The sequence below is a fragment of the Zootoca vivipara genome, chromosome 2 (assembly GCF_965207765.1).
Source record: "Zootoca vivipara chromosome 2, rZooViv2.hap1.1, whole genome shotgun sequence".
NCBI lineage: Eukaryota > Metazoa > Chordata > Lepidosauria > Squamata > Lacertidae > Zootoca > Zootoca vivipara.
Window position 1 is genome coordinate 71,990,327 of NC_142584.1, and position 24,332 is coordinate 72,014,658.

At 41.7% G+C, this 24,332-nt stretch overlaps 1 protein-coding gene across 2 annotated transcripts in view; it reads left to right on the forward strand.

Annotated features, from left to right (window-relative positions):
* Positions 1–5,345: 5,345 nt before the first annotated feature.
* POC1A (POC1 centriolar protein A) overlaps positions 5,346–24,332 on the forward strand; it is a 28,827-nt gene continuing 9,840 nt past the window's right edge. Inside the window, exons 1-9 of one of the 2 annotated variants that reach the window (XM_088662201.1) lie at positions 5,346–6,674; positions 9,307–9,391; positions 10,353–10,524; positions 12,670–12,849; positions 14,992–15,099; positions 17,145–17,260; positions 18,329–18,462; positions 22,010–22,078; positions 23,840–23,992. In XM_088662201.1, the coding sequence (XP_088518327.1) occupies positions 6,612–6,674; positions 9,307–9,391; positions 10,353–10,524; positions 12,670–12,849; positions 14,992–15,099; positions 17,145–17,260; positions 18,329–18,462; positions 22,010–22,078; positions 23,840–23,992 (1,080 nt within the window). In that variant the 5' untranslated portion in view covers positions 5,346–6,611. The remainder of the gene's footprint in view (positions 6,675–9,306; positions 9,392–10,352; positions 10,525–12,669; positions 12,850–14,991; positions 15,100–17,144; positions 17,261–18,328; positions 18,463–22,009; positions 22,079–23,839; positions 23,993–24,332) is intronic. The other variant, XM_035106121.3, reaches the window with a different exon arrangement.

Genomic DNA, 24,332 nt, shown 5'->3' on the forward strand with positions numbered 1-24,332 from the left:
ACCTGCCTCTTTCAAAGACCTTGCCTCCTCCTGAGCTTTCCAAGTGATGGATGGGCGGAATGTCCTCCAAGCCCAGTTGCTCAGCTGGTCTTCTGCTCTTCCTTAGGTACGTTGTCACTTGTGCCAGCTTTGGTTCCTCACCTGCCCAGCTTCAGAATGCCATGAAGAGGCAAGTCCCTCTTTCCATTTCCTGTAGATCTGTGTATCTTCTGCAAGAAGGGGTTTCATCTAAAAGTTTTGAAAGCCAGCTTGCTTGGAAGGGAAATATCCTCAATACCATTATAATACAGACACATTCATCAGTAACGACCCACTCTTACAACGGAGGATTCTGGATTAAAAGATGCCTACTTTTTTAAGAGCTGCAATTGGGGAACAGAGTCAGACTCATTTTCAAACAATTTAAGAAGATCCAAAACATCCATCTTCCAGTCCCTCTCACAGCTACACACACACACACACACACACACACACACACACACAGCATTTGCCACACAAAAGCTGCCTCATCCATACATACTTTCCCTCTCAACATTTTCTGAATTAGAGATACCATCTCTTCTTGCATAAAAGGTCATCAAACTGATTTGCTCTCTGAATTTCTATGACAGGAAAGTGTCCATTATTGTGAAAACAGTCCTCTCTGCCCCCCCCCCAAGCCTGCATCTGTTGTATCCAGGGATGGAGGAAGGGGGGGGAGGCTGTTCCCTTTCTGCCATCCATAGGACACTAATAGGCATTTTATTTTCTTCTCCAGTACTTAGTGGCTGAGTCAGTATTTCATTAAATTAACCCAGATAATTGGAACTTGAGACAGACGTAGGAATATAGGACACAGTCTTGTACTGAGCCAAACCACTGAACCATCTTTGCTGACTGGCAGTGCATCTCCCAGATTTCAGGCAGAGATCTCTCCCAGCCCTGTGTGGACATGCCAGGGAATAAAATCTGAGTCCTTCTGCATGAAGAGCAGATGCTTTTAGCCCAGGATCGCCTACCCAGTAGCGAAACATTTTTTATAGAGAGAGAGAGAGACCAGGAAATGCAAATAATATACCGGGTAGAGCAAAGGCCCATCCTAGCACTGCTACTTGAGATCTTAAACACACACACACACACACACACACACACACACACACACACACACACACCTGGCAATGTCAGGGATTCAGCCTAGGATCCAGGGCCGGCTCTAGGTAGACCACCGGTGGTGTGGTGAGCCAGGGCCCCAGGCCGGTAGGCAGGGCGCCGCACGGCAAAGCCGCGTGGAAACCATGCTGCGCCCTGCGATCTCCGCCCCTCAGCGCCAGGGCGGTTGACCTGCTCAAGACTGCCCTGCTAGGATCTTAGGGATGTAAGGCATGCACACTTATCATTCATCTCTCTGTGGTGAAATACCAGCCTTACCTGCACGGCAGGATTTTTCTCTACCTCTCTTACAGGACTAGTAAAGAACCCAAAGGCGAAAGTCAACTCACACAAGAAATTCTACAAGCTGCTTTGTGCGCTTCTACATTTCTATCATGAAGGAAAATGTGTGGGTCCTATGTGTAGATCATTGTGTGCGTTGATCCATCCTGTGTAAGCGCACATCTCTGTGCTTACACTTAGGGCTCATCAACACATCTTCTTGTCCTACTGTCCCCCCGGAAAATTGCTCTTTAGCCTCAATCAGAGCAAATGTCAATTTGTGTTCTACCCCAAATGACACTTGTTTGGATTTAGCACTAAAGAGCAAGTTTTCCCTGGGAAATGAGTAGGGCAAAGGGAAATCCACTCAGACCCATGGTTTCTAGGCACAGGGCAAGTGGAAGTGTGGGTGAGCCCTGGGGCAGTGTGTGGACAATCATTCCTGAGGTGCAATAGAGGACTTTAATCAGGGGATTGAGTCCAGATTAGAATTGGTAGCTCAGTAATTGTAGAAATGTACTGGGGAAAGGAATAAACCACCTGTTCTAGAGATGGGAGGGACACCTGTTAACACCTATCTAAATGTCTAAAAAGTGGCTCCTCTTTTTCTAGTCTCGCCCCTTGAAGAGGTGAAATGGACTGGACCAAACCACAATAAAATTCTGATCTGATCAACATTCCTCCTAAGGGAAAAAGGAAAGGATATTTTTTTGAAATGGTAGAGCACAAATGAGTGGAAGAGAGAACATCACCACCCCTGGTTAATTTTAAAAGGCTACATGATAAGCAACTTTCATTTCAGGTACTAAAAGTGTCAGGATTCAGGCCAAAAGGGCTTATGGCTCACTGGAGAGCTGTCTACTTCTACAAGGAAATCTTCAGGAATATACTTTCAAGAGGTTGAGAATGAAACGGGGGTGGTCTGGGACACACATATGTGCTGGTGGGATGCACAAAATAGCTCTCTAACAGCTGCATACTTGGTTAGATGAAAACAGTTCTCTGGAAAAGCCCAAAATCATGCATCTACTACTACTACTACTACTATTTTTATTTTTTTTAAATTTATATAATTATTATAATTTATTGAATTTATTTAACTTGATATCCAAAATGTTTTCCACTTGTACTGTATTTTCTAGTCACAAGTCCAAGCGGTTTTTCATTTGTCCCTTTCACTTTCCCTGGGAAAGCCTGCTGTTTATTGCTGAATCGGAACAAAGTCAATACAGGTACTCAGAAAAACAGTTTGTTACAATTCAGCAGCAAACAGCAGGTTTTCCCAAGGGAAAGCAGGGAAAGCAGAAGTGTGGCTGAGCCCTCAAATATTTCAGATTAGACATTGTATTTTAGACCATTTTAAGTTGCACTTTTCTAACACTTAGATTTTAGTCGCCATCTGGTGGCTCCAATATGGAACAACTTCCACCATTGGAGGAACTTGTTAACGTGCATGTTCCAAAAGCAGGGTTGATCAGTTAATGCAAGCATGTCCAGAGTCCAAAGCTCAGCAACTCCAATCCTGAAAAAAGCTCAACAACTTTGATCGGCCCTCACGCATCTTCACTTCAACAAATCTGGCCCTCTTTGAAAAAAGTTTGGGCACCCCTGAGTTAATGTAATTTATAGAGAAGAAAGTTTTATTCACAGTTAAGACTAGCTCATAAGAACGTAGTCAGCTTCATTATATCAAATCAAATAACACCAAACCATTGGTACATCTAACTCAGCATTGTCCACGCTGACTGGCAGGGGCTTTGCTGTGGATTGAACCCGGGACCCCAAGGAAAAGGCAACTCAATGCAACTGAGCTCCTATATTGTTCAGCGATGCATACTCCTGAATAAGTGTTTTTTGCACTTTTCCCAAGTCACAATTACTTGGAGTAAATCTTGCTACACTCAGCGAGACTTACTTCTTGAGCTAACATGCGTAGGTCTGTTCTTTTAGGCACCCTTACTTGGGAAAAAATACTGATGAGATCTGTGGTGATTACTTTTGCATCAAAATGCACTGGAAGTAGGAGTGATTTACTTTTCCATTAAAACAATCACATTCATATGTTGCTGCACCACGGCTCCTATCAGCCCATCAGTGCTTGGCAATGTTTGTGGTAAACTGCTCAGTGAATTTTAATAATATCAATATATAATAATATTATTATTAATAATAATAATATTTACACCCCAGCCACTCTGAGTGGCTCCCAGCAGACTATTAGTCATAATAAAAAAGCAATAAAACATCAAACATCAAAAACTTTCCTAAACAGGGCTGCCTTCAGATGTCTTCTAAAAGTCAGGTACAGTAGTTTATTTCCTTGACATCTGCTGGGAGGGCGTTCCACAGGGCGGGCGCCACTACCGAGAAGGCCCTCTGCCTGATTCCCTGTAACCTCACTTCTCGCAGTGAGGGATCCGCCAGAAGGCCCTCAGCGTTTGGGCTGAACGATGGGGGTGGAGACGCTCCTTCAGGTAGCCTATACACGACCGATTAAATAAATAGTAGGGCCCTTGGTATCTAGCTATTTCCAACCTGACTCTGCCCCCTCCACCTCCCAGTCTTAGGCTGTAATCTTGTACCGACTTTCCTCAGAATAAGGTTTTCTTCCTTTATTGCATTTATATTCTTCAAGTAGCTCAAGGTGGAGCACATAGTTCTTCTCCTCTCCATTTTATCTTCACAACAACCTTGCGAGGTAGGTGAGCAGAGCCGGATTTAGGTTTGATGAGGCCCTAAGCTACTGAAGGTAATGGGGCCCTTTATAAGCCCAGCTGTCCCTTGTCAACAACAAATTGTCACTGTTTTTTGTGTTGAATATATGCTGTATGGCAATTTATGGACCTAGGTAAGGTAAAGGGACCCCAGACAGTTAAGTCCAGTTGTGGACGACTCTGGGGTTGCAGCGTTGATCTTGCTTTACTGGCCGAGGGAGCAGATGTTTGTCCGCAGACAGTTTTTCCGGGTCATGTGGCCAGCATGACTAACCCACTTCTGGCGAAACCAGAGCAGCGCACAGAAACGCCGTTTACCTTCCCGCCATTTATCTACTTGCTCTTTGACATGCTTTCCAACTGCTAGGTTGGCAGGAGCAGGGACCGAGCAATGGGAACTCACCCCATTGTAGGGATTCGAACCGTCGATCTTCTGATCAGCAAGCCCTGTGGTTTAGAGTCAAGACCACAGTGGCACCTGCCCCGCCCCCCATTTATAAACCTAATAGGTATCTAAAGCCATTTGCCACTGTTGCTGTATGTAGTTTTTATTTTATTTGTTTTTTATCTTATATTTTGGAAATGTACATCCAGTTTTTTTCCTTTGATTTTTTTGGGGGCCCCCCAAGAAAGTGGGGTCCTAAGCTATAGCTATAGTTTGTTGAAGCTACAAACATGAGTTTGACCAAACTGCAGGAGGCAGTGGAAGACAGGAGTGCCTGGCGTGCTATGGTCCATGGGGTCAGGAAGAGTCGGACACGACTAAACAACAACAACAACAACAACAACAACAACAACAACAACAACAACAACAACAACAACAACAACAAGCTATAGCTTGTTTAGCTTATAGTAAATCCGGCACCGTAGGTGAGGTTGGGAGGGAGTGCCTGGCCCAAGGTCACCGAGCGAGCTTCGAGGCTGAGTTGGGATTAGGAACCCTGATCTCCCATGTCCTAGTAAGACATACAGTACTCTTAACTTTTGCACCACTGAACTTAATGAGGCTTATTCCAGAGTCCATCCATCCATTGGAGACCCCTGCATGCCACATTCTGGCGCCGAAAGCGCCTCTCCCGCAGCATGAGCTCCCCGCCCGCCCCCTTCGATTTGAAAACCAGGCGCCGCTTTCCCGTCGGCGGACACTTTCCCGCTCGCTGCCCCGCCCCCCCTTTAAGCGCAGGACGCCGTTACTAAGGCGGCCCGAGGAGCGGGCAAACTGAATCGTTCCGGCGACGAACAGCAGCGGTGGCCCGTCGGTTCCGCTCCGGCTCCGGCTCCCGCAGCGCCATGGCGTTCGCCTGCTTGGTAAGGGCCCGGGGTGGAGCGGGGCTGCGGGCCCGAGGAGGGTCGGGCAGCCTGGCAAGCGGGGCTTCGAGGCGGCGGGAAGAGGGAGGCCCCCTCGGAGCAGGGCGGGCGATGGAGACCTCGGCTGCTCTGTCGACACAAATCTGCAGAGCCGCGGCGCCCTGTTAGCAGACAAGAAGGGGTCGGGGGGGGGACCAGCATTGGTTCCCAAACTTTTTTTGGCATGTCCCACCTAAAATCCCAAAGCGCCCCCCCCGACATATTATTCTTATTACAGTACTGTGAACTCCTATTCACACGGAGGAAGCCTAAAAGGCCATTAACTGTTCCCAACTCATTCTCCAATTGCCCCCCCCCAAAAAATCAAATTGCGCCCCCCCGGGGGAACCATGGCCCTATTGGGGCTGTCTAAAAAGTCACAAAGAGAGGAGCCAGCAAGCTTTTAAAACAAGTTTAGTAAGATTTCCTTATCATAAATAAATATGGGGGGGAGGGAGAGAAAATAGGGCTTGAGAGCGAAGTACGTGGTTTGGGCGCAATGTTAAAAGCTCCTGCCTGTAACACGCTTAAAAATGGCACTTAGGGCTTGAAGTCGGTTGGATTGTGCTTGGTGCAGGAAGAGCTGTTTGCCCTTCTGGGTCTAGGAAGTCATGCCGCCCGTCCTTCCCGCCCCGTTTAATAACAGCTACAGTACAGGAGAGTAAGTCAGGGACCATTTCGGCTTCGCAGAATCCCTCTGCTGGGAAAGGCGTCACCTGAATGCCTGCCAGGCATCATTGTAATGAATAAAGACACCGGCGGGGGTGGGGGAGGCTATGGGTCCGGATGTGTTGTCACAGTTTGTCAGAATTAGGATAGGCTGAAGTTTTAAATGATTCTGATCACTTCCTAGGCTAGCCCTGCCCATTTTTGCTTCTTTGCAATTTTAGGTTGTACAGTATTGTTTTTCACATTAGTCTCCTGAGTGGGTTTTATCAGGGTTATTTTACCTGACTTGCAGGAACTAACTACCTGAAAAACAACGTGTAGAGATAGGCATTCTTGAGCACTGCTGCTTTTATATCCTTTTAGTGGTGCTGTAAAAAAACAAAAAAACCTAAAAACGTTTTTAGATAAAATACCACAATCCCCTTATTGTTACTTAGAAGCAGTGCTTTTTTTCAGGGGGTACTCAGGGGTATGCAGTACTGGCACCTCTTTTTTGTTGTTGAAAAGTGTAGCACTTACTGTAACAACTTCATGGTGAGTACCGGTACTGATTTTTCTAGGAAAAAACCCCACTGCTTAGAAGTAATGTTGCTTCTAGGTATTCATTCTGATTTGTTTGCACAAAGTTTGCAGGAAGGTTATTTAACAAGCATTTGTTCTGATTTGTGTTTGTGGGTGTTAGACAGCGCTGCATCAAGCAAATGACTTCCACACTTTCCAGTGACTTCCCTGTCAATTTCCTTACAGCAAAAAAAGTCTGTTTTGTGGGGAGAAAGTGGGTTTGTTGCATGAGAGCTCCAAATGATCCTCAATTTGCCTGTTGCTGGATTTGAGTCCCACTCCAAATAGCGACGACCTGGAAGCTCCCTAAGTCTCCACTGATTCTAGGAGAGTTTCCAAGGAAATATACTTAGGATTGTGATGTAATAGCTCAGGCATGTCCAACAGGTAGATTGTGATCTACCGGTAGATCACTGGACATCTGTGGTAGATTACCGGTAGATCAGTGGCTCCCCCCAAAGAAGCTAAAAAACTTTGGCTCCCCTAAAAAAAGCTCTTTGCCCTGCACCCCTAAAATGACCTGAACCATCAAAAACAGGGCTTTCCTTCCTAAAAAAATAAAGCTCAACGTCACTTTCCTCTTCCCTAAAGAAGCTCAACACCTTTTACATGAACCCCCCAAAACAGGCCTAAAAAAAGCTCAACCATTTTGACTTGAACCTCCCAAAAGGGGGTAAATCACTGCCAGTTTTTAACTCTGTGAGTAGATCGCAGTCTCTTGGAAGTAGGCTAACCCCTGTAATAGCTGCTACTCACATTACATTTTAAAGAGACAGGTGTATACACCTGTGGCTGAAAATATGCATGACTGTAATCGGGTGTTGCATGTACACTGTATATCAGTGATCATGTTATATAAATTGTAATTCTTAGAACTGTTCTATAAAAAGTTATCACAAGATTTAGTGATGGCCACAACTTGGAGGCCTTTAAAAGAGGATTAGACAAGTTTATGGAGGATAAGGCTTTCTCAGTGGCTACTTGCCATGATGTCTGAGTCAGAGGCAGTACAGTATGCCTTTGAATACCGGCTGCTGGGGATCATGATCAAAGAGGGTGCAGTTGCGCTCATGTCCTGTTGGCCAGTGCAAGAAACGTGCCTTCTGCAGTTTTAGCACGAATTGATAACACACAGTCAAGTATATATTCACAGTCACAAGGGATAAAAACTTTAAAAATATACAGTATATGAATATGGACTTTATTAGGAAGCTGAATTCTGAACACTGCTTCTTTGGAATTGCAGTTTATATACAGCCCTGCGCTGATCCTTACAAAGAAGTATTTGTGTGTTGAATGTTGAGAGTATCTAATCAGAGTATTAAAGTATAATCCTTGGGCAGAGCTCTGTAGCTTAAAATGACCTTGTGCATCCTAAACTGGATTCTGAAGAAAAGAATCCCGGGAAGAGAGGTATACTGCAAAGCTCAGTGTACAGAATATACATGTGTGAGTTTGGTGCTTAGCATTTGTCTCTGCCGCTACTGCACTTCCCACAGAGTATGCAAAATTTTCTAAACATTAATTTACTACCTGGCCAGAGCTCTTGGAATCTTTTCATTTGATTTTCTCAGCTCTCCAAGGACTCCAATTTATTTAGTATTACATTTAAGAACATGGCTGCAGCATTTTTGTGAAATAAAAAAAAATATCCGTATGAGTTCTGCCATTATGCTCTACTCTCCTTGCCTTTGTGTGTTTTGTAGTTATTTTTTTTTTGCTGATAAAAAAATGCATTGGAAAACAAAAAGAAGCAACAACTAGCAGTGCTTGATTCATAACATAGAACACAATTACTTTATAATATGACCATGGGACATCTAGAACGTATAATGGTTCAAACAGCGATTCTGCATCACAACTAGGATTTTGTCCTCAGTATCACTTGGCACTGTTGCTCTCATTTTGAAAAGATGTCTATCCATATTATGCAAATAAAATAAATAAATAAATAAATTGAAAATGTATTATAACATTTGAATAAATGTTTTTAAATTTTTTAAAAAGGGATATTTTGGTATTATACCATACTATGTTACACTGAAATGTTAAATTGTTTTTTGATTGTCATTGAATCTTTCTGCCACACTTGCCATCTTCTCCTGCCACACCAATGTGGTGTGCCACACCCTTGGAGAACCACTGACCTAAAGGATTGTCTTACTTGGCTTCTACCAAGTGAGCCAGTGGAGAACAGATGGATCTCAGAAACCCTTGTCTGCCTTCCAATTCCAGCCCACTTGGTTTCTACACTGGCTGTGGGGGACGGGATTTTCCTTCCCCTATGGCTATTGCAGAAATGCAGTCAGCTGGCATATGAGGAACTGAGTGGTCTCTCCCTTTTCTGCTAGCATGCATCCTGAGTTGCTTGGAATTCCTTGCTGCCTATTTCAAGCAGGCGAGTCACAGTAAAAGGCTGTGCTATTAATCTGAAACTAGATAGAGCAAATTAGAAAATGAAACAGTAAAACCAGTAAGAAATCACAATAAAAATGATGGCATATGTGCAGCTTCCAGAAACGTATAAAGTATTCTTCTTGCTTCAGAAATACTGTTTGTAGCCGTACAAAAATTTAGTCCAATACCGACCTCTTTCCTCCTGCAGGAAGATCCAACATTGGAGAGGCATTTCAAAGGGCACCGTGATGCTGTAACGAGTGTGGATTTCAGTCTAAATAATAAACAGCTAGGTAAGTTGTCAGCTAAGCAGAATTTTCTTTAGTATAGTTTTCTTTCATAGAACAAAATAGCATTCAGTCTGCTTTTAGCAGTTCTCCCAATTGTTTGGACTCAACAGCATACAGAGTATCCAGCGTGGGATTGGGCCTTAGCTAAAGTACTCTTCTTAGTTTTAGCTATCAGATATTAAGAAAAGTAGCAACAAACCTGAGATTGTACAGCAAAGCAACTGAGTCATATAAGATGAAAGGCTGGTTCAACTATGCAGATCTGTTTTGTTTTGTTTTGTTTTGGATTATTATTATTTTTAAAATCACACATTTATGTATTATAATATTATTTTTTAGTTGAAATTCCCCTTGAGCTTTATTTGTTGGATAGTATATAAATATTTGAAAACAAATAGCTTGGTGGATGCAGCTAAAATGATGCGATAATAAAGGACATTTGTACTAAATTCTCTAAATGTTTGCTTGTAATTCTTTGGTTTCCTTCCTTGCCTGTTTTGAAGATGAGACTGCATATACTTCAAGAGGTACTTCTCTCAATTATGCGGATGAACTGGAAAGCTTGTGTGCTTGCTTTCAGTTCTGTGATTAGTAAATACAGTAATACCTTAAAGAACGTCCGCTCCGTTGAGCGTCCATTTTGGCGAACGTCCATGGCAAACGGGTTACTTCTGGGTTTGCCACTCGCACATGCGCAGAAGTGCTGAATCGCGCTTCTCGCATGTGCAGAAGCGCATACCGCTCTGCGTGCATGCGCAGAGCAGCACTTTGTCGAGCATCCCTTTTGCCGAGCGTCTGGGGCTCTGGAACAGATCCCGGACTCAAAACAAGGTACCACTGTACTTTTATTCAAGGAAAGGAAGAGAGAAATTGAAACTAGTGACTGAAATTCATGCCAGGTGTGTATGTGTATGATCTCTCCTTTGAGTATAACTTTGAAAGGTAGTATATTCTTTTTGTCCAGTAAGTGGCTCTATGGATTCATGCCTGATGATCTGGAGTATGAAACCACAAATGAGAGCCTACCGCTTTGTGGGTCACAAAGACGCAGTCCTGAGTGTGCATTTTTCACCATCTGGCCATCTGATTGCTTCAGGTTCTAGAGACAAAACAGTTCGCTTGTGGGTTCCAAGTGTGTAAGTATATGCTGTCTGAGTACTTTGTATGTATGTTATTTCTCTTATTAGGAACACAGGAAGCGGCTTGTACAGAGCCAGACCATTTGCTGATCTTACTCAGCATTGCATTGACTGTCAGTGGTTCTACAGCATTTCAGAGCGGGGTTTTTTTTCTATCCTTGTGTGGGGATCCTTGTCAGGGATTCAATCTGGGATCTAAAGTAGGTGAAGCCTGAGCTCTGCCACTGAGTTACAGCCGCTCTCTCCAAAGTCTTCCAAGATTTGAATTTGGCTTTTTGTTTTAACCAAGTTCAGTTACAGTGAATATGACAGCTTAGTAACGATGAAGGCAGACATTCTTTTTCTCGATGAAGTGCATTGACTTTCTGAGTGTAAAACAGGTGTATATAAGGGAAGAACAATGGCAAAGACTCTGTTGCTGTTCACACTAAAGACAAGGTTAAGAAGCCCTTTGTATGTCAGTTCATGTGGGGTACACTTATTGGACGGAACTCGTGTTACTGACCTCTAGTTGTAGATTGATTCCAAATACAGTCATACCTTGGTTTTTGAACGCCTTGCGAGTCAAACGTTTCGGCTCCCGAACACCGCAAACCTGGAAGTGAGTGTTCCAGTTTGCAAATGTTCTTTGGAACCCGAATGTCCGACGGGGCTTCCGCAGCTTCAGATTGGCTGCAGGAGCTTCCTGCAGCCAATCGGAAGCCGCACCTTGGTTTCCGAACGTTTTGGAAGTCGAACGGACTTCCAGAATGGATTCTGTTTGACTTTCGAGGTATGACTGTACGGTCCCTGTTAAAAATGAGTTGACGATCAGCATATTGCTTCAACAAGAAAAAGGTACTGCTTCATCCCATCTAGTTTGTGTTGCATTGGAAGGCCTCAGGGTACACTTTCCTTGAGGAAAGGTTAACTACATGGATATTGTAAATGTTCCTTCTGTGGCACAGTGGTACCTCGGGTTACAAACGCTTCAGGTTACAAACTCCACTAACCCAGAAATAGTACCTCGGGTTAAGAACTTTGCTTCAGGATGAGAACAGAAATTGCGTGGTGGTGGCAGCAGCAAGGAGGCCCCATTAGCTAAAGTGGTGCTTCAGTTTCAGGTTAAGAATGGACCTCTGGAACGAATTAAGTTCTTAACCAGAGGTACCACTGTATTCAGTTTTTTTGAAACGAGCTGAATTAAAGTTTTTTTAATGCTTGTTCCGTGTCTGTCACTATGGCAAAGAGCTTTTCACTCCACTTTTTAAGAAGTAGCCACACACTATTTGAGAAGAAAATATGTGTCACTTGGCAGAGCTTTGGGGAAGGACTGTAGCTCAGTGGAAGAGCTTGCATGCAGGAGGTCCTGAGTTCAAATCCTTGCATTTCTAGGTAGAGCTGGGCATATTTGTGTTTGCAATCCTGGAGAGCCACTGCCAGTCATTGCAGACAATACTGAGCCAGATGGATGAGCAGTCTGACTTGCTACAAGGCAGTTCCTATGTTTCACACACATTTCAGGTTTTTTACAATCAAGTGGTGTATAAATTTTATGAAATATATTTAGAAGAGGGACCTCAATGCCTTTTTTTTCTTGTTTCTTTTTTAAACCCTGGCTCTGACCTTTCCTAGCTTGATGTTCTGTACTTTCATGTAAGCAGTAGAATCATATACAAGAATACACAAATATGCTTGTAGCTCGTCACTTACTTGTGCAAAAATGTTCAGGGCAGAATGATGTATGTGTATAATTAAATGTGAATTACTCTTGTAAAGTTTCTCAAACTCACAGTATGCCCCTCATGTTTAGACGTCTTTCTCCTTTTTGCAGCAAGACCTATGATGTGACGTTCTTACATGATTTTTCTTTAAGTTGCATCATTGGAACAAGTCTGTTTGACGTTTACTACTTTAAACTTTTTTTTTTAAAGTTCTGCGTAAAAGATACAAACGCAAACTGTCTGAAGTTAGGAGCCATTCCAGTAACTAGATTTAAGTAAAACAGTTTTCTTCCTGTGTTTGGTATGCTCCAGAGGCCTAAAACCAACAGCTTTCTCCTAATGTAAATATATATATTAGAAGCCAGTAGGCAAATGTGCATAAGCTTCATACTGTGTGGAATGCAGTATGTTTATCTTGTGCTTTCCCCCCTAAACTTAGCAAGGGAGAATCGACTACCTTCAAGGCTCATACGGCAACCGTCAGAAGTGTTCACTTTTCTAATGATGGCCAATCATTGGTTACAGCCTCTGATGACAAAACAGTTAAAGTTTGGGCTGTCCACAGACAAAAATTCTTATTTTCACTAAGTCAGCACATAAACTGGGTTCGCTGTGCGAAGTAAGTAAAATACTTTTTTCTTGTTTGTTGACAATGTTGCGGTAATATATATGTGGCATAAAAACAAATTGTATAGCAAAAGTTCACAACTGTAGGAAGATCTGAAATTCTGCTTAACTCACTTATAAACCCACTCATCTTTTAACGTGGCTATCAATATAGGAGTTAGCCACCTTTCAGAGCTTCAGTTGTGTTTCCAATTAATTTCTGTCTTGTTGGAAGGGAGCTATCATTGTTAGAAGAAGCTGTCAGTTGGATATAACCAAGCAGCATTATCGAAGTCATCCTACTGAATGCACTTTCTGAAATCCATAGATTTCAATAAGTGCTTTGGTTTCTTCCTTTTTTGTAATAATTTTTATTAATTTTTCACATTTTTATACATACAGTATTATCTCTCATATATATCCAATTACAAGGTTGCCTGAACCTTCTGACTTCCTCCCCTCCCTCCCATGGGTTCTTAAATTTAAAAATTAATATTTTTTGCATATTGTAATTTTTCCAACTGTTATGTATCCCTAATTTATCATAGGGACATGGGTGGCGCTGTGGTCTAAATCACTGAGCCTAGGGCTTGCCAATCGGAAGGTCGGCGGTTCTAATCCCACGGCGGGGTGAGCTCCCATTGCTCGTTCCCAGCTCCTGCCAACCTAGCAGTTCAAAAGCACGTCAAAGTGCAAATAGATAAATAGGTACCACTCCGGCAGGAAGATAAACGGCGTTTCTGTGTGCTGCTCTGGTTTTGCCAGAAGCAGCTTAGTCATGCTAGCCACATGACCTGGAAAAACTCTGCAGACAAACATTGGCTCCCTTGGCCAGTAAAGCAAGATGAGCGCTGCAACCCCAGAGTCATTCATGACTGGACTTAACTGTTAGGGGTCTTTTACCTTTAATTTATCATAATCAGGTTCACGTTACAAATTTCATTACAACGCTACCAATGATTTTAACTGCTTACTGTGGTTTTTTTAGATACACTATGAATTTACTCAAATCTCTAACAAATACTTGGTCTTCTTGGTTTCTGATCTTCCCCGTCAGTTTCGCCACATGCTTTGTTTTCAATAAGTCTACTGACTATGACCACTGTTCTTTAAAATGGTTTCTAATAATTACTGTTACTGCCAAAGAGGCTTAAAGTTTAGATAACAAAAAGAGGGAAAATGGGAAAATATATGTATGGAAAAATAAGACTTACCTGTACACATACTCATACAGTATTTCATTAATTACTGGTCCAATAGGATTGTTTAATAGGAAAGCTTACATTTTTATGCTATGGTTTTTGTTGGTTATCGTAATACTGTATTTCAAAAGGATTGTCCATGTGTGGAAAAGTCCATTGTTCTGACTATATGCATAGTTGATGGAATCCTGTTGAGATAGATTGTCAAGGAGGAAACTCCCAAGAGTTAATCAATAACAGTATTTATTATTTATTGAATTTCTTACCTGCCCAACATTTTACAGTCCCAACTTACCAACTATAAATAAACATTACAATTTGTCATAGACTCGGTAGTGGCTACTCTAGAGTAACTACTCCTCAAAGCTTTGTCTTTTCATCCTTTTATTTAGTGCTGATTATTTACAGTGCAGAACAGTACTATGTACATGTTATCAGTTAGGGGTCAGAACCTCCGAATGGAGATCTGCGCGTTTTCTTCCAGCAAAGTAGTGTAGGGATACTGAATCTCCGCCCCCGTCGTTTCCTGTGCAATTCCGGGGTCGGCGGGATTGGCCTTCTTCCCTTGCCTCCCACTTCCCTTCCCACACTGGGCATGGGCCTTAGCCTTAGCCTCGGTCACCACTTCCTGAGTCTCCGCTGGAGATATCTCCCTCCCCACTAGCACTCGCGCTGGGCGACGAGCTGCTACTTAGATGGGAGGGACCTGCCTGTAACTTCTGTCCCTCACACAATTGGTTAAAACAAATTACATTCAGAAGAGTCCTTGAAAAAGGCCTATGGGTGGTATTCAACTACATTTTAACTCAGAGTAGACCCATTGCAATTAATGAACATGACAAAGGTAAGTCTATTTTGAGAAAAACTTAGTTAAATAACACATTTAACTGAGGACAATCCAGATCTAGCTTATATTGCTCCTAATCTTGCTTTAATGAATGTATTTATTTTAGGTTTTCTCCTGATGGAAGATTGATAGTATCATCCAGTGATGACAAAACTGTCAAACTTTGGGATAAAACAAGCAGAGAATGTATACATTCTTTCTGTGAACATGGTGGGCAAGTATTGGTGCAATTCCTTGGGGCCTCAGGGGACTGGCCTTCAGCTTGGGGAACCTTGATTAGAGCTTTGCTATATTGATGTACAAGAACATTATCTCCTTATGTGCTGCATGTTTCATTCTGTGAACATTCTCTGTAATTTGGTCACATTCTCTAAATTTTTAATGTAACGTTTTACAACACACTAAGCTTAGAAGCCATATAATAACAATTGCATTTGTGTATAGGTGTTTTTTTTGTTGACTCACAAGCATTTATTATATGAGTTTTAAGCCTGAGTCACACTAGTGCTAAAGTTGTCACAGTTTCTTTAAAAACAATTTTGGTTTTACACGGTGACCATGCCCATTTGAATGTACCCACGTGTGATAGAAATTTATATTGTGAGGGAGTCTCGTTGAAGGCTAGTGCCATAAATATTATTTGTAGTCTATGCTTAAATTGTGTCTGTGTTCTGGACGTTGTTTTCGCTTGGCTCAGCTATGCCCCTTAGGATAGCTCCTATTTATCTCAAACATTTCTATCACACCTTTCCTTGAGCCCCAGGTGGCTAACAACATAATATAATACGGGATACGTAGAAATTGGACAGTGTTCTCGAAGCTACGGACATGAGTTTGACCAAACTGCGGGAGGCAGTGCAAGACAGGAGTGCCTGGCGTGCTATGGTCCATGGGGTCACGAAGAGTCGGACACGACTAAACGACTAAACAACAACAACACGTAGAAATTAAACAATGAAAGTCAATCCCACTTGGGATTTAGGATAAGGCTCCCTTTTGTCCCTGATGGGGGACTTGAGTACTTAGCACAGATGGTGTTTGATTCACGTGGGTCATGCATGAACTTTTCTTAGTGTTCTAGCTTTCCTAGAGAGCTAGGGAATAGGAGATACTTCTCTTTTCTAGGCTCTGCTGTGGCAATGCAAGGTTCTTTGTGATTCCTTCTCAACCCTGAAGTTATTTGGGTGACCATGGGCCTTTCACTGTCTTTCAGCCAGCCTACTTCATCTCTCAGGGTTGTTGGTTAAGTCAAGGTAAAGCAGGATAAGTGGGGAGAAGTGTAACCCTGAGACCCCTGGTGGAAGGCTGGGGCAAAATATAATAAATATTGATTGTCAGCCAAGGGCTCAGCAGTCACTTGCATCTGGACCTTAATTAGAGAAAGAAATGTGTAATCTTCGGAGTTATGTCGCGCTTTTTAAAAATGCCTATTTTAAAAATCTGACAACAAAACAAACCCAGTTACAAAAACAAAGTTCTATCTAACGTAACGTGAAGGTGCAAATTTCAATAAGCTATCAAATTCATTAATTGACAACATTAATACTGTAGTCCAAATAGTTGCATCATTAATGGTCTCAGCAGTTCTCAGCTTTGAATTACTCCTGTTCATTTTTCCATGTCTGACAGTTCAGATGTTTCAGGAGGCTATAGGAGGCTGAGTGTTGTTCCATTTTTTTAAGTCCTCAGTATTTTAGCAGGAGTCGGTAGTTTCATAATCCACTGATTTCAACACGTTAGGCTAATTTTATTTATTAATGTTATATAATATCATTAAAGGCTCTAAATTAAGAGAATATTGTGAGATTGTATGTTACAGCTTTCAGTAGTTTTGTGCAGAGAGGACAAGAGCTCTGTGGTGAGCAGTGTTCTGCAGGGCTCCTCATATTCACACCCAAAGAGATAAGCGTCCCAATGGAAGTTTCTCTAATCCCCAAACCATGGGAAACATAGTGCAGTTCACCCCTCTGTGGCCTTCTTTGTGCACAGAGAGCCAGTGTTGCAGTGAAATAGTTAATACAATGGACTGAGCAAAGTCTCATGGTGACTTTACCATGTGGGAAAGCGAAAACTGGCTGATAAAACATATTTAATATTCATCTTACACACTTTAGGGGAAACTTACTATGAAGTTGCACAATGTTTTGTAAGAACAACTTTTGAGGAGCTAGTATTTTTCGCCACTTGCTTAGATTAATATGTTTTTTCTTCCTCCAAAATAGAAGAGAGATTTGATCTTGTCTTCCAATCTTTTTGCAGCTTTGTGCCTCATGTGGACTTTCACCCTAGTGGTACATGTATTGCTGCAGCTGGCACAGACAACACAGTGAAAGTATGGGATATTAGGATGAATAGGCTTCTGCAGCATTACCAAGGTAAGCAATGCGCTGTCAGAAGTCTTAGTTGCTAAACTTGTAGCTTGATTCTTGAAGTGAATAATTCAACAAAAAAGGTAGTTTTGCCATCAGAAAGAGCTGCATGTAGAATTTTGAATTAGAACCATTGGCTTAGGACAGGCATAGGGAAGCTTTGGCCCTCCAGGTGTTGCTGAACTACAATTCCCATCATCCTTAGCCATTGACCATGTTTGCTCAGGCTGATGCGACTTGTAGTTCAGAGACATCTGGAGGGCCAAAGGTTCCCCACACCTGCTTTAAAAGAAGATAATTTTTCTAAAACATACAGTCCCAAAATTAAGGAAATTAAATAAAATGTGATCACGCCATTATACGGAGAGAGTGCTCGTTTTTAGTTAAACTTCAGGAATGACATTTTTGTTTCAATAAGGTATTTTGTGTAATACATTAAACTATAAAGCTTAATATTCATAATAAAATGCTACTGCAGCTGTAGGGAATTCCTCTGCATAAACAAATTAGATTGAATATGCCATTTCTCTCTTCTTTTTTCCAAATATACAGAAGCTGGTTTAGGTTGCCTTTAATCCAAATATATTTCACATACCATGGTCTTTTGAATTGCACCTTGCTTATGGTATCTGGGCCATACATGCAGTTTAATTTAATAGATGATGCTGATGAACTTTGGATTTCCAGGTCTGATGTCTGTCTCTACAACCCTCCCTTACTACTTACCGGTAGCTGCCCTCGCATGGCTTCCCACGCCCTAACCAGAGGGGCTCAAGACAGGCGTAGTGGTCAGAAATGTGTTTTAACCTGCAGTTAAGGCAAACCTTGAGCTTCTGAGGCAGTGCCAGTTTTCATAGGACTACATTTTTCTGAGTGTCCTTGAAAATATAAGCAGGGGGGGGGGGAATGCCTTTCAACCATTTTTTGTATGGATGTTTTTATACCTTATCCACTTTTTCTTTTCAGTTTGTATTTTTTAAAGTCAAACTGTATTGGTAACTTGTGCTGTCTCTCTTTCTTTCTTTCTTTCTTTCTTTCTTTCTTTCTTTCTTTCTTTCTTTCTTTCTTTCTTAGTTCACAGTGCTTCAGTGAACTGCCTGTCTTTTCACTCCTCTGGAAACTACCTCATTGCCGCTTCCAACGATTCAACTCTAAAAATACTGGATTTACTAGAGGGGAGACTGCTATATACACTTCATGGCCACCAGGTGAGGAGAACTTCTTTAGACATGAGTTGTTTATTACTGTAGACCAGGCATCCCCAAACTTCGGCCCTCCAGATGTTTTGGCCTACAACTCCCATGATCCCTAGCTAACAGGACCAGTGGTTAGGGATGATGGAAATTGTAGTCCATCTGGAGGGCCGAAGTTTGGGGATGCCTGCTGTAGACCTTTCAAAGCTTCACACACGTTTGTGTATACTACACCGTCTCCTGTGATATTATAATGGACTCAAGTAGATTTGCCTCCTCTCTCCTCTCAAAGGCAGGAGTGCAGTTGTCTCAAAAGTCTTTTTGGGTTTCCTCCCTTATGTTCCTGCCTTTGCTTTGAGTTGTTCACTGAGAATTCTCCGTATTTCTTTGTCTGCTCCTTTCTCCTCGCTTTGGCTTCCAAAGAGTCTGAAACTCCATTTCATGGAGTACATTTCAACCGATGCTTGCTTGGCAGCACAGAAAAGCCATTGCTCTCGTTGCCATGCCTTTCTTCATTTGCCTTGCTGCCTCACTTGGATCCAATGTAAAACAAAAATAGAGCAGGGAGTGTAAAATCTCTGGGTGATGTTGCTCATCAGTTTCATGTAGGTGCTAACAAGTGTGGGAGATGAGATGGATTTCTGTGGGACCTAATAGCATAGAGGTGCTGAATCTTATAGGACTAATAATTAGGCTTTAAATGGCTTTTGATAGAAATGACAGTAAGTCAAGTGACTAGTCTACAGGGAATCTTCGTTACTTGGATGAACAGCTTGTTAAATTCTTGTAATTTGCATGTTAGTGCTTGGTTCAGATTTGGTTCTTGTTCTGGCACTGGACTGGTGCTCTGGGACAATTACTCATGAGAGAAGCCTCGGATTCCTTAGAAGCGCTTTGACGCAACTATTGGTTTACCAGGAATTCATTACTAGCTGATTAGTACTAGTTTACAGAGAGAAGGCTGCCAAGTTTACATTGCTGTCTTCAATTATAATGGTGCTTACTCTTCATACCAGAAGGATCATTGGGGAAACGGTGTTTTAACTCGCTGCTCATCTTTGCAGCTGCAAAATTTGGTGTGCTGTGATTGCGTCTTAAGGCTTTCAGTTTATGGAATACATTCTTCTTGAAGTACAAACAGGGCTTGGAATGAATACATAGGCCCACTGCTGACATTTTACTTGTACAGAAACAGAATGTTTCAGAACTATGCCATTCTTGGGTGGTCATTAAAACCTGTGCAGAAGCACAGTCTCTCTCTCTCTCTCTCTCTCTCTCTCTCTCTCTCTCTCTCTCTCTCTCTCTCTCTCTTTGTGTGTCAATTGGAGGGTGTGGGATTTTTGTTTCTTTTTTGATAAAGCTGTACTTGCTGTCTAATTTGTCCTACATGATAGAATAATTCATCCTTCCCCAAGCTGGTGTCCTGCAAATGTTGCTGGACTCCAACTTCTACTAGCCCCAACCAGCATGGCTGATGGCCAAAGACTATTGGAATTGTAGCCCAACAACATCTCGAGGGCAACAGCTTGGGGAAGACTGGAACAATTATTGGGATAGCAGGTTAGACCCACTCTCAGGACATGTAATTGGATAGATAAAGCAGGCTTGATACAGACAAAGCTATAATCATCATTAGAGAAACATTTTTTTTTTTAGTGGGGAGCCATAGAATGTTAACGTATAGACCACAAATGAGAGTCTGTTTCAAAGAATTAACAAGACAGAATAGGTGTGGGTACAACACAGGAGTACTGTATAATGCAAGTAGAAGCAAATCTAAGCACATTTATTGAATACAGTAGTTTTATCTGGAACAGGTCCCAGTGGATGTGTCTATATTAAATCTGGACTAATATTAAAGTGCTTCTATAATGCTACTGTTTTTCATGGTTTCTCACATTAAGGTCCCATCTGCACTATATATTAAAAGCAGTCTTATACCACTTTAAATGGTTGTGGTTTCCACCAAAGAATCCTGGAAATTAAGGATGATGAAAGTTGTTAGGAGACCCCTATTTTTCTCATAGAACTACAGTTCCCAGAATGGAAATTGTAGCTCTGTGAGTGGAATAACAAATAACAACTTTCAGCATCCTTAACAAACTACACTTCGCAAGTTTATTAAGGGTAAGCCATGGTTGATTAAAGTGATATCATAGCGCTTTAGATGTATAGCGCAGATAGGGTTTTAAGATTAGTTTTGCAGTAGAATCCATATACGCACTGTGGTTGCTTTGTTTTAATCAAATCGAGGAAGATAGTTTGTGGGAATTTGCATTGTTCATTATTATAAAAAGATCCGTAAGCATAACGTTTAAGATAATGTACAATTGCAAGTAGAGTATCTCCCTTGTGTGAAAAATTTCCATAGATTATAATCTGTTGAGGCAGGAATCATCTGATAGTAAAGCTCAGTAATGCAGATTTCATGTCTCCTTCAAAATGAGATCTGGCAGAAACTGGACATAAATGTTTGGAATTATATTTCCCACACACTTATCTCTAGATTAATCATACCAGTGACAAAACTGTCCTAAACAAATTTAGTCTCTGTTTACATTCAGTGGCCATGATTTGTCATCTGGGGATGCACAGATGGCCTTGTGCATGTGTGTTGAGGGATAAGTCCCATTGAGTTCAGTGGAGCTTACTCCCAGGTAAGTGGCTAGAAGGTTGCAGAATAAATCTGTGGGTAGATTCAGTTTTTACTCAGAGGAATTTATGGCAATACCTTGGGAGAAGCACTAACCTTGGAATATTGGGATTGAATGACTACGCTGGTTGAGGATAACATTATTGTAACCAAGTTGTATTCTAGCTACTTCTCAAAAGTTTGCATGGCATGACTTTGTTCACATAATTTAATCAGCCAGCAATTTTTTTGAGGTTAAATCTAATATTTTAGTAGTTTGGAACCTATCGTACACTTTTGGAGATCTTTTTTTTTTAAAAAAAGGGAGTAGGCACTTCTAAATTTTGTATCTTCCCTTGCTCTCAGACTGCTTGGCTGTGGGTGGTTCTGTGCAAATATAATTGAAGGTTCAAGATACTATCACTGGGTAAGGTTATTTAGCGTGTCATAGCTGTACATTCTCAGCTCCACTCCCTTGCCTCCGAGGACGTCAGTGGGAGTTGTTGCCTGCCAGCAAGGGAAAACATGCTGCCATCATGGGTTGCGTGCGATCTAGCTGCTCAGCCTCACCCCCTTGCAGCCTCAGGGGACCTCAGTGGGATGCAGGTGGGAGGGGGAATGCCACCTGAATAATCCTGGCATCATGGGGGCACCATGTTATTTCTGTTCCTGACTCCAGAGAATATTTTGTAAGCTGCTGCAAGAACCTCTTTGCTTTATAGCCTCTTGGGGCTGCAAAGCAGGATATAAGTATTCTAAATATGCTTTCAGTCAACATTGATGCTTAGTTGTGGTTGAACTACATGGGGATTGCAACAAATATATCGCAATAGATAATAGAGAAAAGCAGGTCCACTCCCACTGCCCATTTCAATATACTGTATAGTTTCTGGCTGTTCAATCCATACTATATGAGTTGTTCTCTTACAGGGACCAGCTGCCTGTGTTGCTTTCTCGAGAACTGGAGATTTCTTTGCTTCTGGAGGCTTCGATGAACAGGTATCTACTTCATGTTTATTTTCTATAACCCCCACCCCCTTTTTCTAATTCATACACATCACTCAAGATGGATTACAACAAATTACAATTTCACAATAAAGACCTATTTTATTTTATTTTAAAATATATATACAGACAAAATGCAGTAGGCCAAGGGCAGGCATCAGAGATAAGAGTCTCCTCTGATTCTTTAGAAAACTTTTGTTCAGCAAACTGTTTTTCACCTGAGTTTGGAGTATAAAAGGCCAACAGCATGTTAATATTGCCCAGCCCTTTCATTCCTTTTCATCAGAGTCTAAGATTGTGGGCTGTGTTGCAGTGTTTAGTCATGACTGGTAGTTGAAGACGGGATAAACCAGCTGAAATGGAGCCCAGGAAAATGAGTTGCAATAAGTTAGATAAATATAACCCTGTCATGTCTCAACGGTGGGATTTTAGGGCCTGTTGGAAGACCAAATATTTTGCTGATGTTTCTAGGCCTAAATGGGGAAAGAGAGAGAGAGAGCTTTAGATATGGTCATGCTGTTCTTCTGTTTACTTTCTTCTTTGTTGTCTGCAAACTTGCCTTAAAATATTAAAATTTAGGGAAAAAATGCTACCTTTTTATAAAAATGCCCAAGGCAGAGTACAAAAGAGTATTGCAACTACGTAGAAACTAACAACAAGATATCAAAAGCAGCCTTTTAGAAGCCTGGAAGAGTGAAAATATGTCAAATTGGTGTCAGAATTAAGGAGGTTCTTTGATGAGCTTGTTCTAGAAGTTGCAGCAATGCTAGAGAGGAAGCCCTGGCATCCTGGTACTGATATGTCTGGCATCACAGGGGTGATGGAACTTGGAGCTGACACTTCCAGCTGATCTTAAAAGAAAAGGGAGATATGCATGAGGGAACGCATTCCCTAAGGTGTGCTGGGCCTAAGGATTCCATTACCTACCATCAGTTAGCCGTCTTTGCTGAGCAGTATTCCCCCTGTAGTCTGCCCTTGCTAAGAGGTGCTAAAAAGAATCACAGACATTGCCCAAAGCATCTAATCTATGCTTCTTACCTATTTATTATATAGAGGCAACTTTCTAATGACCTAACTTCTCCTTTTTGTACTGAGTGGTGCGCTCTCTCTCTCTCTTTCTCTCTCTCTCGCGCGCTCTCTCTCTCTCTTTCTCTCTGTATGTGTGTGTGTGTGTGGTGTTAAAACAAATAAAAATGGGAAAGCATTAATAAGTGGATCTCCCAATGAAGGCTTGTTAGATACAACCCCAAACAATCTGCATGCTTTTGAAAACCTTTTAAAAAAGTAGCCAGTTTATTTACTAATCTCAAAGTTGCTTTTGATTATCTGAAGGCAGCCCTGTTTAGGGAAGTTTTTAATATGTGACATTTTAATCTATTTTTAATCTTTGTTGGAAGCCGCCCAGAATGGCTGGGGAGACCTAGCCAGATGGGTGGGGTACAAATAATAAATGATGATTATTATTATTCCTAGTTTTATTTTGCATCAGTGCTCTCTGGCAATACGGAATCATAGCTTCAAAAACTTAATAGGATCATGTGCTCTCTGTGACAATCTTTCAAAAGCTTTTTTTAAAAATTAATAGCTTGTAATAAAACTATTCTGCTGGGGAGGCAATATTACTTAAACATAGTTTGGAAAAGCTTCATGGTATTATTTATTCTGGGGAAGATGTAATCTTAATCCTGTGAAATGTAGACAAGCTATTACCCAAATCGTTGTATGTTTGAAAGCTGTTTCAAAATGGCTTTACAGGTAATGGTGTGGAAAACAAACTTTGATGCCGCTGATTATGGCGACCTGCTGAAAACACGGAAAAGCAATATGAATGTGAACGGCACTGACTATGGTGATGCACTGAGAACACAAAGGTCCAGTATGAATGTGAATGGATCTTCCAACAGTGTGGTAAGTTGATGTCCTTGATGGTCATTCTAGATTTTTCGGTTCTCTGGTTATTCCACACTTTGGTAGAACCGATAGCTGTCCAGAAATTCCATTACCATATTTCTAGTTTTCTGGGATAGATTGAAATCCCGGTTGAGCTTCTCATTGCGTGTTGATGATAAAGAAAGCAAAGCCTGGCATTAAAGTCCAATAGTCCCATTGTTACCCATCTGGTTACTGTGTAAGGCACTCAACTTCTTGCATTTTGTCAGTGGTCTCTTGGGCTGTTTCTGTTGCTGACTATATAACATTTTGTTCTTTTTCATCCAGCTATTCTTTATATAAGCAAATTCTTCTCAAA